Here is a 24,105-nt window from a genome sequence, read left to right on the forward strand (position 1 = left end):
AGTGAAGCAGCGGGCAGATAGATGATCTTTCTCTGACTCTCCTTCTCTCTGTAAATCCAACTTTTCAATAAAAATAAATAAAAATATTTTTAAAGTAGATGTCCTTAGAGAACTGATTGAGTTAATGGGATATACTGAGGAGTACAATACAGCCATTAAAATGATGTGTTAAGAGAACACTTACGGGCCTGGTGGCATGGTCTAGCAGCTGAAGTCCTCACCTTGAATGCGCCGGGATCCCATATGGGTGCCGGTTCTAATCTCGGCAGCTCCACTTCCCATCCAGCTCCCTGCCTGTGGCCTGGGAAAGCAGTCAAGGACAGCCAAAAGCCTCGGGACCCTGCACCTGCATGGGAGACCCAGAAGAGGTTCTTGATTCCTGGCTTTGGATCGGCGCAGCACCAGCCATTGCGTTCACTTGGGGAGTGAATCATTGGACGGAAGATCTTCCTCTCTGTCTCTCCTCCTCTTTGTATATCTGACTTTGTAATAAAAAATACATAAATTAAAAAAGAATACTTACAACAGGAAAATGTTTACTGTATACTAAGTACAGAAAGCAAGTTACGAGGCTGAAATACAGTTGAGCTTCCCTTTAATGAAAACATAGGAGTATGTGAGCAGAACATGAAGAATGTCACGCATCTTATTGTTAAGTGATAGTGTATGTTTGTTCTTATTTTGCTTATATGACTTTTGATATTCCCTATAGTAAGTATATGCTGCTTTTAGAATAAGGAAAAAAATACATTATAATTTTGCAAAAGCTGACCCAGAAGGAGACTGTAGAGTTCCATACTGTTGTGGAGTGCAGAAGAAAGAGAAGGAAGCATCCGAGGAGATGGAGCCTTGCTCTAAAACCAAGACTGTGTCCCCGCCTCACTGGAACGGGCACCTGCTGGGAGGAACGCAGCGTGAACTCTGAGAGGCCTTCGTGTTCAGTGTGCTGAATCAATAGTGCACTTGAAAGAGTACTTTTCCTGGGGATGTGGAATGAAGACAGGAGGAAGAGGTCAAGAAGGGACAGATCTTGGAGGCAAAGGGAAGGAGGAGAAAGGACAGTGACTCCCTGGCCCCAAGAGACTCATGACCACAGACCCAGCCCTCAGTAGGACCTGCCTGTAAGAAGGGAGCAGCGAGACCCTGTGCAGTTGTCTTGCACCTGCTCTTAGTGTGCAGGCCAGCTCCTGCTGCCAGCGCCATCAGAACCAGATATGACAGACTTCCTCTGATTGGCAGGTGTCTCCAGAGATTTAAGTTCTGATTCCTGGCCCAGCCCCCAACCATATGAAGCAGAGGGTCTGGAGGTGAGGTCCCAAATCTCTGCCTTTTAGAAATCTCTGTTCAAGTTCAGTAGGACATGTGCACCACAAGCCTCCTTCCCAAAGGTGTCCGTTGTACATGGTAAGAACGGACTTCAGTCGGAAGCATCTTTAAATAGAACGACTGGATGTGGTAAGTGCGGGACGTGAAAGGAATGCATCTTGGGATGTAACTTACCCAGGGCTTGTGTGTGCCCTGGGAGCCTTTGGAGCTGGGCTGTGGATGGTGAGCAAAGAGGGGCAGCTTGCTGGAAAAAGTTCAGCATGCTTCCCATTCTTCCAGGCTGAGGGTGGTACAGTGCGCCTACTCCAGGAACCAAGCCACAGGAACATTCAGTCACAGGGACTACATGGGTAAGAAGGGGGAAAGCTGCCTGACGTTGGTTAGGATCAGATCAGCCCACATACAGGGCCTCTTGCTGAGAAGCTGATACGGATTTTCAGAGGCCAAAAAGTCCTCCTGGAACATTCTGGGAGAAGCAATTGTTCTCCACCCCCATGACCAACAATGGATAGACAACTTGTGCCAGGTCTTCTTACAGCTCCTAAAGGTTCGCCGTCCCTCTAGTAGGGGGTCACCCTGCCCACTGTGGACCTCAGCCTCACTCAACTTGCTTAGTGCAACTGGTTTACCATTTACCTGCAAATCTGCCATGTCATTCTGCCACCTTTCCTTACCTTTTCCTCAGGACCAACAGATCCCAGACTAGAGCTGTCCATTATGTCAGGGACCCAAGATGAAGCACAGGACATAGACTAGTGCTTGCTGTAATAAGACCCTGGGGTGTGGGAGCAGCAGTTACCAACAGTGGATCTAGCCAGTGTCTGAATGAAAACCCAGCCTTTGATAACTGCAAAAACAACATATTGACATTGTTGGAAGTGACCCAGTGACGTATTTGCATGAGAACTTAGCTTCAGTATAGCTATGATGTCAGGGCCCAGTCTCCAGCTACAACTACAAAGCAGGCCAAGATAAAAATAAAAACAGGGCCTGACACGATAGCGTAGTGGTTAAAAGTCCTCGCCTTGAACATGCTGGGATCCCATATGGGCACCAGTTCTAATCCCAGTGGCCGCACTTCCCATCTGTGTGGGAGACCCAGAAGAAATTCCTGGCTCCTGGTTTCGGATTGGCTCAGTTCCAGCCATTGCGGCCACCCAGGGAATGAACCATCCGACAGAAGATCTTCTCTGTCTCTCCTCCTCTCTGTATATCTGCCTTTTCAATAAAAATAAATAAATCTTTTAAAAAAACGAATGAGCTTGCTTAGTGGAGAGGAGTAGACTAGGTTCTTGTCTTTGTGCAGGAATTCAGATGTGACACAGAGGAATGGTAAGACAGCGAGGTTTAATGGGGTAGGACATGACTCAGATCAGATAGGCACCTGTCCAGACAGGATCAGAGTGTCCAGGTTACATTTAGACCTCCCCTGCCCCACTGTTTCTCCTCCCCTTTCTTCCATCTTCCTGGGCAGAAGACTAACAGTGAATTAGATACAATTCCTCCTGAGATTCACTGACTAGCATTATCAAAATGGGCAGCCCCACCTGGTGCCAGGCAGCAGTGGTCCCCTTGGGGAAAGGCTGTGAAAAACTGATTTTCCGATGTTACTGGGCTGAGCTGCCAGCATAGAACCTATTGCGGTTGCTCAGTGAAGTAGAACTTGGCAGAGCCTTTCCTCTTCGCATTAGCCAGCCTGGGATGTTATTCCTGCCTACCCTGCTGTGGCAAGGCCCAGTGTCAGCCCTGACCTAGACCTTCCAGCTGTGATTCTCTGTCCTAACATTGACAATGACCCTGCATGGGCTACGAAACAGTGAGGCCTTGCTTCTGTGGAGTTGGGGTCTACAGTCCAGTGGGCAGCATATGGCTACACAGACCCTGCCTGGCAGCTCTGTTGCTCTGTCCCTCCTCCTAAAGCCACCAACACTACCACCCTCATAACCTCATCTAATCCTACCTCCCTGGGCCTCTGCCAAGCCATAAGATAAGAATTTGAGGATTCAGTTTCATCTCTTTTTTAAATGTTAAAGATTTGTTTATTTATTTAAAAGACAGTTACAGAGAGAACTTCCATCCACTTGTTCATTCCACAAATGGCTGCCAGGACTGGGACTAGGGGTCAGGCTGACACGCCACACTTGCAATTGCATTGAGGTTTCCCATGTGGGTGCAGGAGCCCGGGCACTCGGGCCATTGTCCATTGTCTTCCCGGGCTCAGTAGCAGGGAGCTGGATTGGAAGTTGAGCAGTTGGGATGCAAACTGGTGCTCCAGTATGGGATGCCGGGTGTTTCAGGTGGGGGCTTCGCCCGGTGAGCCTTATTGACTGGAGTTGGGGGGCCATCCAGTGTTTAACTCAGGAACTAGTGGGCCCCCATTTCAACCATAACAGTATATTCACATCACTGTGTCATTTTCTAATCTCGCAAAAGCCAAAATCATAAGCTTTTATTTTTAAAGATTTATTTTTATTGGAAAGGCAGGTCAGATTTACACAGAGGAGACAAAGATCTTCCATCTGCTAGTTCACTCCCCAGATGGCTGCAAAAGCCAGAGCTTCCTCTGGGTCTCCCACACTGGTGCAGAGTCCTAAGCAGCCGTCCTCTGCTGCTTTCCCAGACCACAAGCAGGGAGATGGATGGGAAGTGGAGTAGCCAGGACATGAACCAGTGCCCATTGGGGATCCCAGTGCTTGCAAGGTGAGGATTTAGCCATTGAGCCATCACACCAGGCCCCAAATCTTAATGGTTAAACCACTCCCACATTCCTGCTTCCCCCAGCCCCTGGCAACCACTAAGGCACTCTGTTTCTAGAGGCCAGATTTTCCTTACGTGTTCATCCAAAGGCAAGCCCAGGTTGCCCTCACCTCTTGGCTGCTGTATAGGATCTGCTGTGAACACCGCGAACAAATCCGACAAGAGAGCGTCAGGTTACCAGGTGAGGATGGTTTGTGCAAGGGCACTTGGGGACGCTGTGGAAGAAGACCCAGCCACAATCCCACCGGGCTTCAGAAGTCTTCCTGGTTTCCTCAGAGCACTGCCCGTCTTCCATCAAGGCGAGAGGGTCCCCGGGGGCAGCTTCCAGCCCCAGCAGTGGCGGGGAGAGAGGCGGCGAAGGGAGCAGGGCGCCAGCCAGGTGGGAGGTGCAGGTAGTCCCCGCGGCCCACCGGGGCTTTGGGGCGGGAGGTGCGTGCTTGAGTTTCTATTCCCGGCCGTGCAAGGCCAAACGTTTATGGCTGTTTGAAAAGGGATGAAAGCGTTTCTGTACACTATGCTAGAGTTTGTGAGGCCTCGTTGAAAAACAGGAGCCCACAGCAATGCTTGAATGACTTTGGCCCAGGAAAGGAATGCAGGGTGAGGCGCAAGGGCTCGCAGCGGCGGGATCTGGAGACCCGCAACCCCGCGCGTAGACGGTAGGCGGTGCGCCCGCGGGTTCCAGGGGGTTGGCAGGGGAAGCGGAGGGTCCGTGGGCTGCGGCCCGGGCCAGCGTCCCTCGCCTCGCCGCTGGCCGCCGCGCCCCAGACATTCCGCTCCCGCCGCCGGAATGCGCCGGCCGGGCTCCCCGGGCGCCGCGGGCGGGCCCGGGGCGTGGCGAGGGGCGCCGGGGCGGGGTCCCCGGCCGCGGGCCCTTTAAATTGTCCGCCTCCGCGCGCGCCCCAGGCCAGTGCTCGCCGTGCCCACCATGCAGCTCCCGCGCCTCCTCCCGCTGCTCTGGACACTTCCAACGCTGCTGCTGCTGCTGCTGCTGCCGCCGCCGCCGTGTCATCCGGCCCCCGGCCCCTTGACCCAGTCGGGCTCCCGGAGACTGGGGACCCGCGGGCCCGCGGGCAGCCCCGCACCCGCGGCGTCTCCTCCGGCGCCGTACTCGGCAGGTACGGGAAGGCGGCCCGGCCGAGGGCGGCCGACAAGGCTGGGCTGGGGCGGCCAGGGAAGCGGGAGAGTCGCGCATCCTTCGCACATTGGCCCCACACTGACCAGGGCTCAAACTCGGGCACCCCATCCTCGGGATTGCCCTCTTCGCCTCGTCCCATTTATTTCTCCTGTCCTCCCTCGCCCTTGTCCAGGATTCTGTGGGGGTCCTTCCCCTCCCCGTGCTCTCTGGTGTTCCAGGAGACCCTGCTTGGAGGGTGGGCATGGGGACCGGGGGAGAGGCCGGGAAGGAAACCCGAGGAGTCCGCCGCTGACGGCTATCCTGGAGGCGTCCTGGAGGACAGCTCAACCCCGTCCTCCTCCTCCTAATCAGCTCCAGAGTCCCTCAGGATGCCTTGGGTTCTTTGCCGACCATTGCTTCCCTGTCTGTCATGGGTTTCTGAGACTGGCAGAGCGAAGCTCCCAAGGCGGCTCAGCTGTTAGGTCCAGAGACTTGAGGCTTGCCACAGCCAAAGCACCCGCAAAGCAGGACCAGAACCCCGAGAAAAGCTCAGGGCTCCCACACCCCACACGAGGGCTCTTGCCAGCGGTTCAGCCTCCCAGGCAAGGGAGATTCTATTTTCCCTGCCCAAAGACCAGCTGCTGTATCTCTCTGGGAGGGGCTGCCCGCATCCCGACCCTGGCGGTCCAGCGCATCAAGATGCTGCGCACGTGCATCAGGTTGATTGGCAGGTTTTGTTCCTCCTGCGTGTTTCTGGCCCAGCTGAGAAGGAGTTTAAGGGAGGACCACCTGCCATCAGTCGGTCCCAGTGTTTGAAGGGGGAAAGCAGCCCAAGCGGATAGATTTGACTGGTGGCCAGGGCGGGGGAGACTCCCTCCTTCTGGAAATTAACTTTACCTTATTCCTGCCTCAAGTCCCTCAGAGATGCGACCCTGCCCCAGTGGCCTTGTCGTTTCCTTGTGAGAGCCTTTCCCTGTCTTGGATGCCAGTCCCTTCATTCACAGCACAGCCCACCCACTTTGCATACTCTTCCTATGGCAGCTGGGAGTGACTGAGCTGTGTCCTGTCCTCTAGCTTCTAGCAGCACTATGGGAAACTGGCGATGGTGTGAGTATGGAAACCCTTTCTCACTTTCTCTATTCTTGAGGATTCAGTTACTGCTGTTTGGTAAATGGGAGTGAGATTCAAAAATAACTCACTGGGGCTGGCGTTGTGACAGAGGATGAAGCTGCGACTTGTGGCGATGGCATTCCCTGTCAGAGTGCCAGTTGAGTTCTGGCTGCTCTGCTTCCGATCCAGCTCCCTGCTAATGCACCTGGGAAGGGAGAAGATGGCTCAAGTGCTTGGGACCCTGCTAGTCCCATGGGAGACCCGGATGGAGCTCCTGACTCTTGGTTCCTGGTCCCTGGTCCAGCCCTGCGCCTTTGAGTCTGCTTGGGAAGTGAAGCAGTGATTTAAATATCTCCTTTTCCGTCTGTTTCCCCATCCCTGCATCTGCCACTCTGCCTTTCAGATAGACATCACCCCTCCTCTGCGTGATGGGGCCTTGCTCTGGATCCGCTGGAATCCTTCCTCTCCTTCCCTGGGGGACTTCATCACACCTGGAGGGTCTCTGCTACATAAACTAACCTGTTGGCCACTGATGGGCCGTTTTTGTGCCTTCCTGCCTCCTGTGTGTAGCCCCCTGAAGAGAGGGTTCAGTGTGGAAAACCAAGAGTGAAGGAAAGAAGAGCGCAGGTGTGAGCTCTAAGGCTCTGGCTCTCAGTGAGAGCATTGGCCATGCGAGGATTTGTCTCATCACCCCCTCCCTTTTACACCATTTCCAGGTCAGGCTTTCTACCCTGTTCTTCCTTGCTCCTGATCCATGGGACTCTCAAAGGCTGCTTTAAGGAAAGATTTAAAATTCCCTTGGTCTGAACTAAGCACGCTTCTTGGTGGTGGCCCAAGGTCAACATGAGTTGATGTTGATTTATTTTTTGTGTGTGGTGGAAAACGTGGACTCACACATGTGCAGCTTCCATGCAGCACACAGCCCAAGGTTGGGAGTCAGGAAGCCTGGAGCCCCGTTCATGCTCCGTTGCTTTCCAGGCCTCCCATCTCTCTGAAGCTCAGGGTTCTCATCTGTAGAATGGGCACGAAAGCATGTGCAGCTTCCCAAGGCTGTCACGTGGGCACCTGTGGTCACACCTGATGTGTGACTGAAAGCAAGGTACTGCTTCCCTAATGCCTTCAGGCAATGTGGTAAATCCAAGAGTAATTTTCAATTCTTAAAGAATAAATGCCTTTCTTGGGAAGGAATTGCCTTCGTGGGGTAGCATCAGCACTGATTGGCACTTCCTTCCCAAGGATCTCATTTACATTTAGGGTTGTGTGTGTGTGTGTGTGTTGAGCAACAAGGGGGAATAGCTTGAATAAGTAGCTCTGTGGTCCTCATCCAGGGCTTACCAGTTGAGCTGAGAACAGGAGAGAATAGAGGAACACCGAACTCCAGTGTGAGCACAATGTGCCAGGTGCTTTGAGTAGAGAAGACCCAAGCACCTTGAGGTTGGCCTCGGGCTGCCTTGCTGCTCAGGCTTCTCACACAGAAAGCCCTGCTGAATGGATGAGCAGAAGAGGGGAGGAGTGGGAAGTGGGGTGCTGCGGGCTGGCCCCAAGCACAGGACCAGCTCGGGAGGTCAGAGGTGGAATAGACGTCTGGCAGATCAAGCTGTGGTCTTTTCACCTTTCGCTTGTTCAGTGCTTGAGTGAGGGAGGCCCAGACTCCACAGAGCAGCTCTGACTGCCATGGCCCCTGCTCAGGGACACTTGATCTCATCCCATCAAATAGCCCCGGTGCCCAAGAATCCCAGGTGCCTGGGATCCATTTACTCCCAGGAGTTGTGAGGAACCTCGAAGGCTGAAGGTCGAAGTACCTATATATGGGAATTGCGGGAGACTCCATAGCTCTTTGTGTATGGATGTCAGGGGCTGCTGAGTATCAAGGCTTTCAATACCCAGATTGGAGATGGTGCTGGGAATGGGAGCTGCACCCTGCCTGGCCTCCTGGCATTTTAGCGTTCCTCTCGGAGTGAGGACTGTCCTCTCTGCCCCACACCCTTCTTTGCAGGTGTTTGCAAGAGCAGGCCCTTGGACTTGGTGTTTATCATCGATAGTTCTCGCAGCGTCCGGCCCGAGGAGTTCACGAAGGTGAAAACCTTCGTGTCGCGGATCATCGACACCCTGGACATCGGGGAGACCGAGACGCGTGTGGCGGTGGTGAACTATGCGAGCACCGTGAAGATCGAGTTCCAGCTCCAGACCCACTCGGACAAGCAGTCCCTGAAGCAGGCCGTGGCTCGGATCACGCCCCTCTCCACTGGCACCATGTCGGGGCTGGCCATCCAGACAGCCATGGAGGAAGCTTTCACGGTACAGGCTGGAGCCCGGGGACCCGCTGCCAACATCCCCAAGGTGGCCATCATCGTGACAGACGGTAGACCCCAGGACCAGGTCAACGAGGTGGCGGCTCGGGCCCGGGCCTCCGGCATTGAGCTCTATGCTGTGGGTGTAGACCGGGCAGACAGGGAGTCGCTTAGGATGATGGCTAGCAAACCCTTGGAGGAGCACGTGTTCTACGTGGAAACCTACGGGGTCATTGAGAAACTTTCCTCCAGATTCCAGAAAACCTTCTGTGGTAAGTTGCTGGATCTTTCTAGGGTATTATAGGCAAACATTAGGTACCCAGGGATAAAATAGTTGTATTCATTTTCTTCTTGGTAGCAATTTTATGGAAAATTTAAATCTATGCAGTGCTTTCTTTTTTTTTTTGGTTGACTTCTACCACTTGAAACACAACTCTGTTGGTGTGGGAATATAGAGCTGCATTATATGTAATTTGGTTTGCTTGTAAAATCTTCATGTTTGCGTTAGAAGTGGGAAGGCCTGGAAATGTCCAGCATAAATAACCCAGCTGTTTAAAAAAAAAAACACACCAAAAAATTCAGCCGTTGCCCTATGAGGTCAGAAAAAAATAAAGCAAAAATAAAGATAACGCTCTCAAGCGCCCCTGCCTCTCCAGTGTACTCTCCCCACACCTCCCCAATATTTCCTTTCACTTCACCATCTCGAAGTTTCACAGAAGCCCAGTCGTTCTCCATCAGAACGAGGGAGCCTTGGCTGTCTGTGGGGGACCAGCAGCCTTGGGTCCAGAGTGGCCCTTGAGGGTACATGTGCAGAGAGGGACTTGCTTTTCAGCTGGGCTCTTGCTCTGATGGTTTCTCTGAGACGGAAGGAACTGGGGTCAGGCACACTTGTGAGACAGCAAGGAGCAGACCTTGAAAACACAAAAATCCTTACGTTAGTCTCTACGTATGCCTTTGTTCCTTTAGCACACAGGGTGAAGATGAATATTACTCATCCCATTTGATTTTTTTTAAAGCATAAATTAGCCAAATCCATGCATAGAATTGATTCAAGGGCAAAGTTTATTTTCAGTCACTGATTAGAATTATAAAGTGTGGGATTCAATGCTTTTTTATTTATCTTTTGGAGATATCTTTTTGAAGCTCTCTAATGGAATTATCCAAGGAGCTGTAGACCAATTTCTAGTTCAGGCAAATTTTTAAACAGAGCTACCTGTTTTGCCATATGATTGAGTCCACATTGTGTAATCAGCATGCATGTACATGTTCATCGCTGATGGTTTGAAGAGAGCAGTAGCGCCTCGCGGCCATCGAGTAACACTCCTGGGCTGAAGGGGAAACAGCAACTGAGTGTCTGACAGCTGTAGCTTTCAAGGAGACGTTCCATTGAAATCCGTGGGAGACTCCACTGACTGGTTTGTAAGGGAATGGGAGATGAAGTCTTGGTTTGGGGCAAAGCTTGGCTTTGTCTCAGCCAGCCCTGGCTAGGACACTCCTGTCTTGTCATAGCACACTGGGCTTTCACAAGCTGTCCCTAGCTTTGGTGGCATCTCCTTGGCTTGCATCAAGTTACAAAAGAAAGTGTCTTTCTCTCAAGAAGGCCCCCCATGCTTACTGGTAGGCCAGAGCCTGGGGAGGCTGGCCTGCGGCAGAGGTGGGTCTAGGAGCCAGCACCCGGGGTTGGGCTTGAAAGCCATAAAGTAACAAGTGGTGAGTCCTTTAAGGTACAAAAGACCTGCTTGTTTGTGGGGAAGAGATGTCTTCCCTGTGCAAAAGAAAAAAAATCCTGTGTGAAAAGGCCCTTCTTGGGCACCTATTTGCTTTGTCCTTTTGCCAAGGGCTGGGTTACCTGCCTGGGGGTGCCAGCCTCCCCCAACAGCCCTCCTTGGTTCCTCAGACATGACTAAACTCATTGATTCACTTTTTTTTTTTTTTTTTGGTAAGGTGTATCTTTTGAAAGGCAGTTATATAAAAAGAGGGAAAGAAGGAGAGGCAGAGACAGGGATTCATCTTACATCCCCTGACTCATTCCTCCAGTGACTGACTGCAACCCAACGGCTTCCAGGTCTGCCATGTGGGTGCACGGGCCTGAGCTTGGGCAGGATTGCTGTTCCCCACGTGTGCCAGCGGGGAGCTAGACTGGAAGCAGAGCAGCTGAGGCTCCAACTGGCACCCGTATGGGATGTCAGTGCTGCAGGTGGTGGCTTAATTATGCCACACTGCTGGCCCCTGATGTATCAAAGTATCTGAGCTGTTTCTTACATGTTGATGCTGTCCCTCACTGCCTTGCACAGCTGTGGACCCGTGTGTGCTGGGCACTCACCAGTGCCAGCATGTGTGTATCAGCGAAGGGGAAGGCCGGCACCACTGCGAGTGCAGCCAAGGATACACCCTGAATGCCGACAGGAAAACGTGCTCAGGTGAGGGGTGCTGGGAGCCAAGGCCTGCTGGAAGCTTCCTGGCTTGAGGACAGTCCCTTACTTAAAAATAATAATAATAATTTATTTGAAAAACCAAGTTACTTGGAAAGGGAGAGATCAGTTGGTTCCTTCCCCCAAATGGCCTCAACTGGCAGGGCTGGGCTGAGCTGAAGCCAGGAGCCAAGAGTCTCCTCCAGATCTCTCTGATGGGTACAGAGGCCCGAGCCCGTGAGCCACCCTCTGCCTTCCCAGACACACTAGCAGGGAGCTGGCTCGAAGTGGAGCAGCTGAGGCTCCAGCTGGTGCCCACGTGGGATGCTGGTATTACAAAGGGTGGCTTAACCCATCACACCTCAACATTGGCCCATGATTCATCTTTCAATGCAAATCACTGGGAAAATCCAATCAGATGTAAATGGATCCAGGAGCAAAAAAATGTACATTGGCTAATTGCATTAATTTTGTGGTTCCCTTATTTTTTTTAAACTTGTTTATACTTAACGCATGACTCCATTCTTACAGACACCAGGGTCTTGCTGTTACACAGCCATGTGAGCTTTGTAACCCACATTGCATATTCTGGAGGCAGTTCCCCGAACTGTCCTTTAACATTTTCATGTTCACATGTGTGCAATTGCCGATCTGTGCATGAGTGGTGGTCCAAAGGGTACGTGTGTGTTGCCTCTGTGTGACACAAATTACTGAACCCTGGGAAACCAGGTTTTGGTTGTAGCGGGACAACTACCTCCTGGTAGTTCAGGCAGGACTTGATGGGTCTCCCTGTTATATATGCCAGGGAAACAGATGCCTTTTTCATGGGCAGGTGGATATGCTGGGTATATTGTCCAAGTGCATGATCCATGGATTCATATTAAAAATTCCCTTTCTTCTTTGATAGTCTATTGTAGGAGGACATTGTGATCATAGAAGGTCAGTGAGCACAGGATTACAGCTGTTTGGATATTTGGAGGAGAATATACCTGATGAGATATCATTTGCATAAGAACAGTTGAGTGGACCGTATGTATATGAGAACATCTGGTAGAATATACAAGACAAAAGAGTTCCAAACAAAAGCATTGATGGTTTTGTTGATGAGCTCAATACTTCCTCCCTTATCCTGTATGGCCCTCAGTGCATAAAGTTTGATGCCACTAATAAACTACGGCTTTTGACCATCAGTCAGGGTCCACGTGTGTTATTATCGGCTCCGTGCACCAAGTCCATCGCTGCGGGACAGCGACAGTCTATATCAGGATCTGTCATTTTAAAATTAGTGACCTACTTGCCGAGTGATACTTCTAAGAAGCCAGAGGTAGAAAATCAATAGTCATAGTTTTTAGTGTGAAGTTAAGAGCATTAGAGAGGAATGTGAAGGCAGAGCCATGTCTGGGAGGCCTGGGATAGTGTTTGAATTGTTACTTACATGTTGATGCTGTCCCTCACTGCCTTGCACAGCTGTGGACCCGTGTGTGCTGGGCACTCACCAGTGCCAGCACGTGTGTATCAGCGACGGGGAAGGCCGGCACCACTGCGAGTGCAGCCAAGGATACACCCTGAATGCCGACAGGAAAACGTGCTCAGGTGAGGGGTGCTGGGAGCCAAGGCCTGCTGGAAGCTTCCTGGTTTGGCGACAATCCTTTTGTTAATTTATTTGAAAAACCGAGTTACTGAGAGACGGGTAGAGAGTGAAAGGGAGATCGTCCACCAGTTGGTTCCTTCCCCCAAATGGCCTCAACTGGCAGGGCTGGGCTGAGCTGAAGCCAGGAGCCAGGAGCCTCCAGCTCTTGGGACCACTGTCAGCCTTCCCAGGCATATTAGCAGGGAGTTGGCTTGAAATGGAGCAGCTGAGGCTCCAACTGGTGCCCATGTGGGATGCTGGCACCACATGCCCAGGCTCAACCTACAATGCCACACTGCTGGCCTGGTTTACTTCTGATTATCAAAAATTTCCCTTGAACAGATATCAAATGTTCTCTCTGATGTAAGACAAAAAAAAATACAAAATTCAGAATAAAAATATATAGGTAAAGAAAAAATATATAGGTAAACATACACTTGTAATCTCCTAAACCAATGGAATAATGGAGACTAAAGTAATGGGAAACAAAAAACTGTAGTATGTATCCCTACTCCTGAATAAAAGAAGGTCCCCAATAGAACTGTTAAGTATGCCTTGGCAAAAACTATCAAGCTCTCTACCATTGCCTATACCTACAATGTCATGACGTAGCAAGTAACAGAATGTTGGAACTGTGACTGCAGCTGAAGAACTGTATTATTGAAAAATACAGGGAAGGGGGAAGCTCTGTACCTACAAAACTATATAATGGAAAGTAAGAAATAAAAAAATTTTAAATTTTTCCTTGAAAAGGAACTAAGGGAGAAAACTGAGATCAAATAGAATTTGGAATTTTTCTGGATTTAATTAAATGTAAGTTACCGCTTCCTCTCTAGGCTCCTAGATGTTCCTGGAGCATGTAAGAGGGAAGTTTGACAAGTCTTCACTTACCTGGCACAAGAACACTTACACACAATCACTGAAGAGTGCGGACTCGTCCAATTCTTACTCATATCTGAGAACAATGTATTTGAGAGGCTGCCCCTCATGTCTGCTGAACTCAGAAACGAAGCGAGGTTGGGCCTGGTTAAATTTGGATGGGAGAGGAAGAAAATTTAGAGATGATTTAGTTCAACCTGCTTGTTTTGTAGGTCATGATAATTGAGATGCAAAGAGGACAAAAGGCTTGTCTGGAGTTTTTCATAAAAGACTCAAACCAGATACTCGGTACTCGACTCCCAGTCTAATCCGTGTTGTCTGGGCCAAGCTGCCCCTGCCTGTTTCATGGTCACTGTGTGTGTTCAAGAGTGTGGCTCGTGACTGGTCACTTTTCATGTGGTTTTCCTTTCTACCTGTTCATGTATCAGCTATTGATAAGTGTGCCCGCAACACTCACGGCTGTGAACACATCTGTGTGAATGACAGAACTGGCTCTTACCATTGTGAGTGCTACAACGGTTACACCCTGAATGCAGACAGGAAAACTTGCTCGGGTGAGTGGAGGAGGAGTCTTTGCACCCCGGTTGTCTCTGTACCCCAGGTTGCGAGAAGACATGGCCTGGGATCTCGGTCTGCTATCTTCTGTTGCCACCTTTGGGCTTTTCTCACTTCCTTTTTATTTAATTGAGAGATCATTCTTTGCTGGTTTACTTGCCGTATGCCTGCAATAGCTGGGGCTGGGCCAGGCCAAGACAGAGACCTGGGAATTTAATCCATGTCTCCCATGTGGGTGGCAGGGACCCAAGTACTTAAGTCATCATCTGTTGCCTCGCAGGGTGCGCCTTATCAGGCAACCGGACTAGAAAGTAGAACCGGGACTTAAACCCAGGCGTTCCATATGGGATGTTGGCATTCTAAGAAGAGTGCTGTGTGCCAAATGCCTACCCCTAATAAAAATGCATTTTTTAAAAAAAGATTTATTTATTTTTATTACAAAGTCAGAAGTACAGAGAGGAGCAGAGACAGAGAGGAAGATCTTCTGTCCAATGATTCACTCCCCAAGTGAGCGCAACAGCTGGTGCTGCGCTGATCTGAAGCTGGGAGGGTCTCCCACGCGGGTGCAGGTCCCAAGGCTTTGGGCCTTGCTTGACTGCTTTCCCAAGCCACAAGCAGGGAGCTGGATGGGAAGTGGAGCTGCCGGGATTAGAACCAGCGACCATATGGGATCCTGGCATGTTCAAGGTGAGGACTTTAGCTGCTAGGCTACGCCTCTGGGCCCTAAAAATGCATTTATTCATTTATTCTTTGAAAGTCAGAGAGACAGAGATCCCCCATCTGCAAATATCCACCATAGCTGGGACTGGGCCAGACTGAAGCCAGCAGCCAGGAATTCAGTCTGGGTTTCCCATGTGAGTGGGAGAGACTCAAGCACTTGAACTGTACCCTGCTGCTTGCCAGGGTGCACCACAAAGGTAGGTAGAATTGGGAGCAGACCTGGTACTTGAACCCTGGCATTTATGATGGGGGATGTGGACATTGGCTAGTTTCTTAACCACTAGACCAAGAGTCTGCCCCTGCTCTTTCTTGTAGGAATGGTTATGCTTGTGTCTAGCTGCTCACTTGGATGGCTGTGTTGTCCCTTTCCTCTGTATTCAGTCTGAGCAGCCTTTCTGAATGCCACAGTTTAGTCCGTTAAAATCAAGTAATAGCCCACAGGATGCTTATGATTCTCAAAGGGAAGGATAGTGACTTCATGATGGTGAAAACAGACGCTGCCTCCACCAAGGGTCCATGTTAACACTGTCAATGAGGAGGCATGGTGACTTCCAGCACCGCCTGACAGGGGAGAGAACACAACAGCACATTTGTAGAGATCTCGCTAGAAATTTAGAACCATGAGGAAGCACAAGCTGACAGCCATCCTACAAAATAATTTTCCAGTGCTTTCCAAACGGGCAGTAAGAAAAGACAAAAGACTGGGGAAATCTGGGATTAAGGCTTACAACCAACTGCAGTGTGGAAGCCCAGCTTGTAAGGGTTTATTTGAAAGATAGAGTTAACAGAAAGGAGAGGGGCCTGGCACCATCGCTCCATGGCTAAATCCTTGCCTTGGATGCACCGAGATCCCATATGGATGCCAGTTCATGTCCTGGCTGCTCCACTTCTCATCCAGCTCCCTGCTTGTGACCTGGGAAAGCGGTAGGGGATGGCCCAAGCCTGGGACCCACATGGGAGACCTGGAGGAAGCTCCTGGCTTCAGATCAGTTCAGCTCTGGCTGTTGCACCCACTTGGGGAGTGAACCAGCTGATGTAAGATCTTTCTCTCTGCATCTCCTCTCTATAAATGTCTTTTTAATAAAAATGAATAAATCTTTAAAAAAGAAAACAGGATAGCGTTAATTTCCGCCAGACGGAAATATTTTTAACTGAGTACAAATTTGGGTCCCAGTTCTGCTGGTGCTCCTGGTTAGTGCCTTTCCTATGGACTCATTTGCTTCTTTGATGAAGAGGAGTGAACTTAACTTCTTCAAACTTGAGTTTTATGTCTAGAACAATTAGCCACCTAGCTGTTGATATCCCTCTGAGTTGAGATAAATGCAATGAACCCAAAAGGAATGTGTTAGAAAACATTTAGGCTACTTAGACTGTGAAAGCTCAGTGTTGATTTTGAAAAGGAGTTGGGTATGGTCTGAGAATAATTATTTATTTAACCCAGCTAACCTCTGCTTAGAATGGGTTGTGCTGATCGTGTTGAGTAGTTTCCAAAAAGCTTTTGATTTGCATATTTCGGGTTGCAAATAAGAGGTTTTCTATCAATGGATAATAAGAGACTCACATTTTCCTTCTCTTTTCTTGCACCGTTGTTTGGCAGCTCAAGATAAGTGTGCTGCTGGAACTCATGGGTGCCAGCACCTTTGTGTGAATGACAGAGACGGGTCCCATCACTGCGAGTGCTATGAGGGCTACACTCTCAATGCAGATAAGAAGACGTGTTCAGGTAAGCTCCGTGCAGTGAGCTCTTTCTGGTCATTTCCGGGGCAGTGGAGCCAGCTTGCCAGGAGAGAGGTGCTTCAAGGTGACGTGGGGATGGAAGCACTTCCTGCCCAAAGGGTACTGAGCCCAATGGGCTTTGCAAACATAGGTCACTTCCGAAAATGACTGAGAAATGGGTAAAAACTTCTTGCTCTGCACACTGGGGACTCTTGAAACCAATGAGAGACTTCAGAGGAAGTCAGTTGGACAAGAACCACTTGGTGTGATAGGCAGAACTGATGGCTTTCCAGTGAAAACTTGGCCTGGAACTCTACTGCAGCATTCATCTTATAGCTGACTTGTTTTAGCAAAGGAGACTTTGTGAAGGCCTGAATTAGACCCACACAGATGTTCCAGGAAATCTACAGCGAGTCATTTCCCTGACGCTTCTACATGATTAGTCTTGGTGAAGCCGAGCCTTATGATTTGGCTAAGCAGCCAGTGCCAGGACTGCTAATCCTCATTAGTTTGATTTAAACTCATTGGCAAAACAGGGTAGATTTATAAATGGAAGAATGTGCCTAAGAGAAATGACCAGTTCTTGAGGTGGTGTTTTAGACTTGGCATACTTTTTAGATTTGATGTATTTTTTCCTCTTCCTGAGCAGACACTCCTGTGTCCCGGGATCTTGTCAACATAAAGGAGGGATATAGCATATCCCCACTCCCTTTCTTCGAAAATGTAGTCCGTGCATATTGAGTAGCTTTGTGTCCAGGATTGCACCAAGCACTGTGAGGACTGACAGAAGTATAAATCACAGTCCAGTTGCCAAGAACCAACTCCTCCAGAAAGTTGAGAGTAAGGAGCTAAGAAGGTGAGGGTTGTAGAGTGTGGAGAGACTGGGAGGAACCTGGGCAGTGGGACTGGAGTGGGCGCTGAGAGGTGGCAAAGGTTTTGACCAGAGAGGAGAGGCAGGCCAGGGGCTGAGAGCATGGGGCAGGGACTGGCTTGTGTAGGACCTGGTCCCAGGTAGCTGCAGCCACCACTCCTTAGGGCCTGGTTTAGGGCTTGTGTAGTCCTTGGCATCTGAGATGCATGTATCCCTTTAATCATTGCAGCAGCAACTTTAGGAGGCAACTGAGGCACAGATGGGTTGAGTTACTCTGTATCAAATATGTTTAAATAGTGAATAACTGTTCTAAAGCTGAGGCATCTACCATGAGTCTCACCACCCCTCCTGGCCTGCTTTATCCTTGGTGATTGGCAGAAAGAATTGTGAATTAAATATGGAGCTCCAGTACAGTTCAGGGGCTGGAAGCCCTCCCTGTGGTAATCTGTAGGGCAGGCACTAAGCTAGGGTGTAAAGAAATGAGGGACTAGTCTGCTAGGAGGCATTTTGCTGAACACAACCTAAATGGTCATGATGGTGATCCATGTTAAGGTTGGAAAGGTGCTTTTTTGCACAGAACCTTGCACCTTAGATGAAGCTGTTCTACAGACAACAGGGAGTCATGGGATGCAGTGGCAAAGGAAGAGATTGCAGCTCCCAAGCAACCTTTTTGGTTTTCCTTAAGGAGAACTGCTGTGTTCACTTGTCCTAGGTCAGACTGGACAAAAGGCTGGTCTGGCACTTAGCCCTGGACACCACTCAGACTGGGGCCAACTGCCTTCTCTTTGACAAATTATGTCCTTGTGGAAGACAGTGTGCACTTACTTACCAGCCGTGCACATCGTGGTTATTAATATCATTAACACTGTGATGATTTTTCTCCCTGTCTGTGGTTGTGTCTGTGTGCTTGTGAGTATCTCCAGGTCCATGTTCTCTGTCCTACTTTGTAAGCCATCAAGAGCAGGCCCTTGAACAGCAGTCTGTTTGCTCAGCCTTGAACTTAGCTCCCTGTACAATTAGGTAAATTACTTGTGGTGGTGGCGATGATAGCCCACGAGTAGCTGCTGATGTTGGAGATGGTGATAGTTCCCAGGAAGGCAAAGGTAAGTGCTGGAGCAGAGAATCGAACCCAGGGGCCCTGTATGTTAGGAAGAGGCGGCAGCCTCAGATATCCGCAAAAGAAAGGAAGGCAAGGGGTGTCTGTGATGGTCGGCGAGGCCAGGGGAGGTGAGATGTGGCAGCGACAACTTGAGGCTGATGTGCTGTCCTCCAAGGGCTTGTCTTTGGCCCTCGCTGGCACTAACCTGAAGCTTTGTTCTCCCAGAAGTCTGCGATGTTTTCTCCTGGGCTAACTGTGTCTGCTCTCCTCCCTGTGCCTCTCGTGACCAGTGCGAGACAAGTGTGCTCTGGGCACTCACGGTTGCCAGCATGTCTGTGTGAGCGATGGCACGGCGTCCTACCGCTGCGAATGCTTTCCTGGCTACTCCTTGAATGAAGACCAGAAGACGTGTTCAGGTGACGGTGGGCCCTGCAGGCTGATTTTGTTTCGTGGGAGACCCTGCTGGGAATGAGTTTTCCTTTCTTCAAGTCCCAAGCACAGCTGTGGCCTTCTCCTGGTCAGCAGCCTCCAGGGGTTCCCAGGTGGCTCCAGATAAAGCGAGGATCTGAAACTGGATTTCATTTTTATTGTGGTGGAATACATGCAACATCAACTTTACAGTTTTAATCATTTTAAGCATATTGTGCGGTGGCTTTAGCTACATTCAGTGGTACAAAATTGCCAGCATCTATCTCCAGGATTTTTTCCTTGTGTCAAACTTTGTATCCATTCAATAATTGTTCCTTCCTCACTGTCCCCAGCTCCTGGTTATACTGTTCTGCTTCACCTTCTTGTAGAACTTCTTTTCTGTTCTATTTGTCTTGAGATCTGCGCCTTCTCACTGGATCCTGTGGTGCTGCTCGACATTCCAGGGACTGTTTGATCTCATCAGACTGCCTGACATTCCCCATCCTTGCTCTGTTCTCCTTTGGCTGTGATCCACTTCCCTCACACCTGCTTAAAAAGCCCGAGGACCGCATCCTTTTGTTTTGCTGGATTACATATTTACCTGTCTAGTTGATGTTCTCCAGTTCCTTATTTCTAATGAGGCACTTTGAGTATTAGTCATGAAGTTCCATATCTGGAACCACTACCTAAGTCTTTTTGTTTAAATTTCCCATTGGGTTATTTGTGTTTTTCTTGTTGATCCATAGCAACCTTTCACATTATGACTTCTTTGCTGCTTTTTGTGTTGCAAACATCCCATTTATTGTACTTATCTTTTTCCTTTCTAATATAGTATTCCTTTTGCAGTATCTGTTTTTTATTCTTCACTTGGGCAGCAGGTTTATTAGTATTTATTTATTTATTAATTTTTTAACCCTTTGAACCATTTTTAAAGATTTATTTATTTTGACAATCTTTATATGGTTAATTAGGGCACAAAGGTTCAAGGGCTACAGGAAAGTGGGTAAGATTATTATATCCACATTCTCTTTTTTTCTGTATCTGGGGTAAAGGGGGAGATAAAAGGAGAAGCCCCACCTAACTTCCCACCCATCTGAGGTCCTCAATGTGGGGCATGCTGCGAGGGCACTGAGCAAGTGGTTTTGATAGTTCAACAGTTATGAATTGCTGCCAGTCTTGCCATTCCAAGCATGATGAAATCTCTCCAGAATCCACTGATTGACATAGTCCATGTTGATAGTGTTTATTTTTTATCATGCCTCATGGCTTATATGTGTCCTATACAAGTTGCTTTTCATAAGTCAAAGATTCCCAAAGGAGGTTTGTAATTTGAACTTCCAGCTGGCTTCATTTCTATCTCCTTTTTCTGTTACTCTTGTATTGAATTTCCTTTTTCTCTCATCATAGAATATGATGTTCTAGTTCCTTCACTCATCTCTTTTTCCATTCAGTTCATATTGGAATACCTACCATGCTTTGGGCACTAGCACAGAACGCTGTGAACAGAGCGTGCATGGCACTCACTAGTTCAGCAACAGCAGTGCGGACAGAGCAGGGAACTGAGAGGATGGGCACATGAGCTAACTTCCATGGGGCAGGGTCTCTCCAGAGCTGGCTTACAAGAGCTGGGGGAAACTAGTGGTGAGACTGCGCTTAGAGTGCTGGGGCAGAAAGGAGGGAGAAGATGCAAAGTCCCGTGTGGTAGCTGCACACATGGAGAGGCAGTGTGGGTGCTCTGTGTGATGGGAGTACAGGCAGTGGGAGCAAGTGTGGCTGAGGTAGTGTGGGGAGTTAGGCAGGCAGGGGCCTTTTCATGCTGTCTGGGCCCCAGGGAAAGGAGTTGGTATTTTGTTTTAAGGGCTGCGGGGAGCCACTGGAGGGCTTTAGGGGTGAATCAACAATGTTGTCTCTGTTTTGAAGTCACTCCAGCAGCTGTGTGAGGGGTGGACTGGGGAAGATGGAAAGCTGGGGGGAAAACGGCCAGGAGGCCATTGCTGTGGTCAGGCTGGAGGCAGGCTGCGCCAGGGCTCTTGGAAGGAAACTGATCTGTCATTGGGTGGGATGCAGAGGGCTCACCTGGAAGCTGGCACATGAGAGAAGGAGTGGGGCAGGGATAAGGATGCCTTCTGGACTTCAGATTCCAGCTCCGGGAGGATGAGGTGCCTTTACTGAGATGGTAAAGTCTGAGGCCAGGTGGGATGGGGAGAAAGGGTCAACCATTCAGTTGTGCACTTCTGTGCGTAGTTTTTAATAGCTTGCTTAATTTTATTTGAAGGGAAGTGAGAGAGAAAGCTTGAGAATCTTATCTGCATAGTAACTCTCCTGTGCCAGGAATTCCATCATTCTGGTCAAGTGGGTGGCAGGGGCCCCGTACCTGACCAGCTTCTGTGTACCCAGGCACATTAGCAGGAAGCTGCACCAGAAGTGGAGAAGCCAAGGTTTGAGCTGGCACTCTGACACGGGCTGCTGGTGACATAAATGGCTGCTTGAACTTGTGCACCACGATGCCCACCCATCTTGTTTAAACAGAAAATTTGTTGAAATGTAATTTATGTACCATACAATTTACGTTTTTTTTTAAGATTTATTTTTTTATTGGGAAGGCAGATGTACAGAGAGGAGATGCAGAAAGATCTTCTGTCTGATGATTCACTCCCTAAGTGGCCACAACGGCTGGCGCTGTGCCGATCCGGAGCCAGGAGCCAGGAACTTCTTTCAGGGTCTCCCACGCGGGTGCAGGATCCCAAGGCTTTGGGCCGTCCTCGACTGCTTTCCCAGGCCACAAGCAGGGAGCTGGATGGGAAGTGGAGCTGCCAGGATTAGAACCGGTGCCCAAATGTGATCCCGGTGCGTTCAAGGCGAGGACTTTAACCACTATGCTATCGTGCCGGGCCCACAATTTACTCTTTAAAGTACATTTCAGCAATTGCAGTGGTATTTTTAAAATATATTCATAGAGCTGCTCTAACGTCACCTCTAATTTTGGAACATTTTTATTATGATAATGAGAAACCTACACTGTATTGGCAGTCACTGTCCAGTTCCTCCCAACCCCCAGAGCCCGGTGAGAACTAAGTACGTCTGAGTAGATTATCCATTCCAGACACTTGTTATAAATGATCATAGAATATGTGATTGATGGTTTTTCTCTCCTATTCTGGGGCTTATCTTTTCACTTTCTTGAAAATGGCCTTTAAGCAAAAGGTTTTCGATAACATCCAATTCTTTCATTGGTTGCTTTTGCTTTCTGGTATTATCCCTAAGAAACAGTTCAGCAGAGGCAAGGTTTACTCCTCTGTTCTCTCCCCACAGTTTTAAATCTTTTTATTTAGGACTGTGTTTTGAGTTAATTGTTGTGTGTGTATGTGTGTTTTAAGATTTATTTATATTTTGTTGGAAAGGCAGATATATAGAAAGATCTTATATTCACTGGTTCACTCCGCAAGTGGCCGCTATGGCCAGAGCTGAGCCGATAGAAAGTCAGGAGCCCAGAGCTTCTTCTGGGTCTCCCACACGGGTGCAGATCCCAAGACCTTGAGCCTTCCTCTACTGCTTTGCCAGACTGTAAGCAGGGAGCCGGATGGGAGGTGGAGCATCTGGGACATGAACCTATGCTTGTATGGGATCCTGGCAGTTGCAAGGCGAGGATTTAGCCAGTATGCTACTGCACTGGGCTCATTGTTGTTTTTAAATATGTGAGAAATGAGTCCAGGTTCATTCCTTTGCCTGGAGCTCTTCAGTTATCCAAGCATCATTTGTCAAAAAGATCATTCTTTATCCCTTATTATATTGATATACTTGTTGAAAATCAATTGAACATCAATGTAAATTTACCTCTGAATCCTCTATTCTTTTCATCAATTCAGAACCACACTCTATTATTGTGGATAATTTATGACAATTACAAAGAAATAGAGAATAATATAATGACCCTCATGTAACCATCAAGTGGTTCTGACAAACACATTTCCCCTGTGTCTCCTGATGCAAAATTTTTCTGTGGTACTCATTTTCCAAAGGATTCTCTCCTTCTGTTTTGCCCTATATCCTTTTGCCTCCTGGAAAATGCCTTTAGGTAAGTTTTGCAAATAGAAATATTGTGTGTGGGTGTCGCAGCACAGTGGTATAAGCTACATCCTACATTGGAGGGGCTGGATCAAGACCCAGCTACTCCAGGATTCCTATTGGGCTTCCTGCTAATGTGCCTCAGAGGTGGCAGATGATGACCTATGAACTTGGGGCTCTGCCCTGGATGGAGTTCCCGTCCACTGACTGACCTGGTGGGGTTCTGGTTCTCGTGGGCATTGGGGTATTAGACATACATGGAAGATATCTTCCCCACTGCTACTCCTTCAAATATGAATCCTTAAAAATGAAAAATACTGAATTGTGGAGTTCTTGATTTGTTGTATTTCCCGGACAGCTCTGACATTTTGTGTACTATCCGTATCTTTAGCTGTTGAAGAAGTTCGGAGTCCCATTTCCATGGAAGATGCCTGTGGATGTGAAGCCACAGTGGCGTTCCAGGAGAAGGTTAGCTCATATCTTCAGAGACTCAACACCAAGCATATCCTTTCTGGAAAGTTTTATGCTTCTGCTTGAAGCCAAACTGGTTACTACAACTGAGTCCAATATTTTATGATAGTCCACAAGCAAGTGTCCTATGGTGAAGTTTTAGGACAAGTAGCAGTAACGCATCGTTTTGTTTTTTATAGTTTTCCAGTGATGTACCATTTTTATTCATTTAATACTTACTTGTAAAAGCTTCCCAACTCTTTCACTAATGCTATGTCATTCAGTTCTTTTGTATGCTTTGAATCGAGCCCCTCCTCCCCTTTTTTTGGTAAAGATGAGTGGGCTATACTATAATTCTTTAATATGGCTTTCTTGGTTTGTAATGTGTATATACACAGAATAAATCAGCTTATTAATGGGGTCTGGTATCCAGATTACAGAGTTGCTCACTGTGGCTTGTAAAGTGATCAAAAGGCAGATTCTAGCATCTAACAGAGACTTTCAAAATTCTCTAGTCAAAGAAATAATTTGGGAGAAGTACTTTTTATAGACTTGTTACCAGCAACAGCTGCTCCTTTACCCCTCCGAGGAATGGGACCCACATTGTGGAGGAATAACCTAAGAACAGCAAAAGACTATGGTGCACAGTTTTAAAGGAACCCATTTCCAAATCCTTCACTTGCTCGTGATGCTACTTGGAACC

General features: G+C 48.7%; 1 protein-coding gene across 1 annotated transcript; it reads left to right on the plus strand.

The window, feature by feature from the left end:
• The first annotated feature begins 5,008 nt into the window (after positions 1-5,008).
• MATN3 (matrilin 3) lies at positions 5,009-23,489 on the plus strand. Its single transcript, XM_058667370.1, has 8 exons — positions 5,009-5,198; positions 8,304-8,870; positions 10,893-11,018; positions 12,477-12,602; positions 13,947-14,072; positions 16,391-16,516; positions 18,770-18,895; positions 23,344-23,489. The coding sequence occupies exons 1-8, from the start codon at positions 5,009-5,011 to the stop codon at positions 23,487-23,489; spliced, it is 1,533 nt and encodes a 510-aa protein (XP_058523353.1).
• Positions 23,490-24,105: the final 616 nt, after the last annotated feature.

The sequence above is a fragment of the Ochotona princeps genome, chromosome 8 (genome assembly GCF_030435755.1).
Source record: "Ochotona princeps isolate mOchPri1 chromosome 8, mOchPri1.hap1, whole genome shotgun sequence".
NCBI classification, from domain to species: Eukaryota; Metazoa; Chordata; class Mammalia; order Lagomorpha; family Ochotonidae; genus Ochotona; species Ochotona princeps.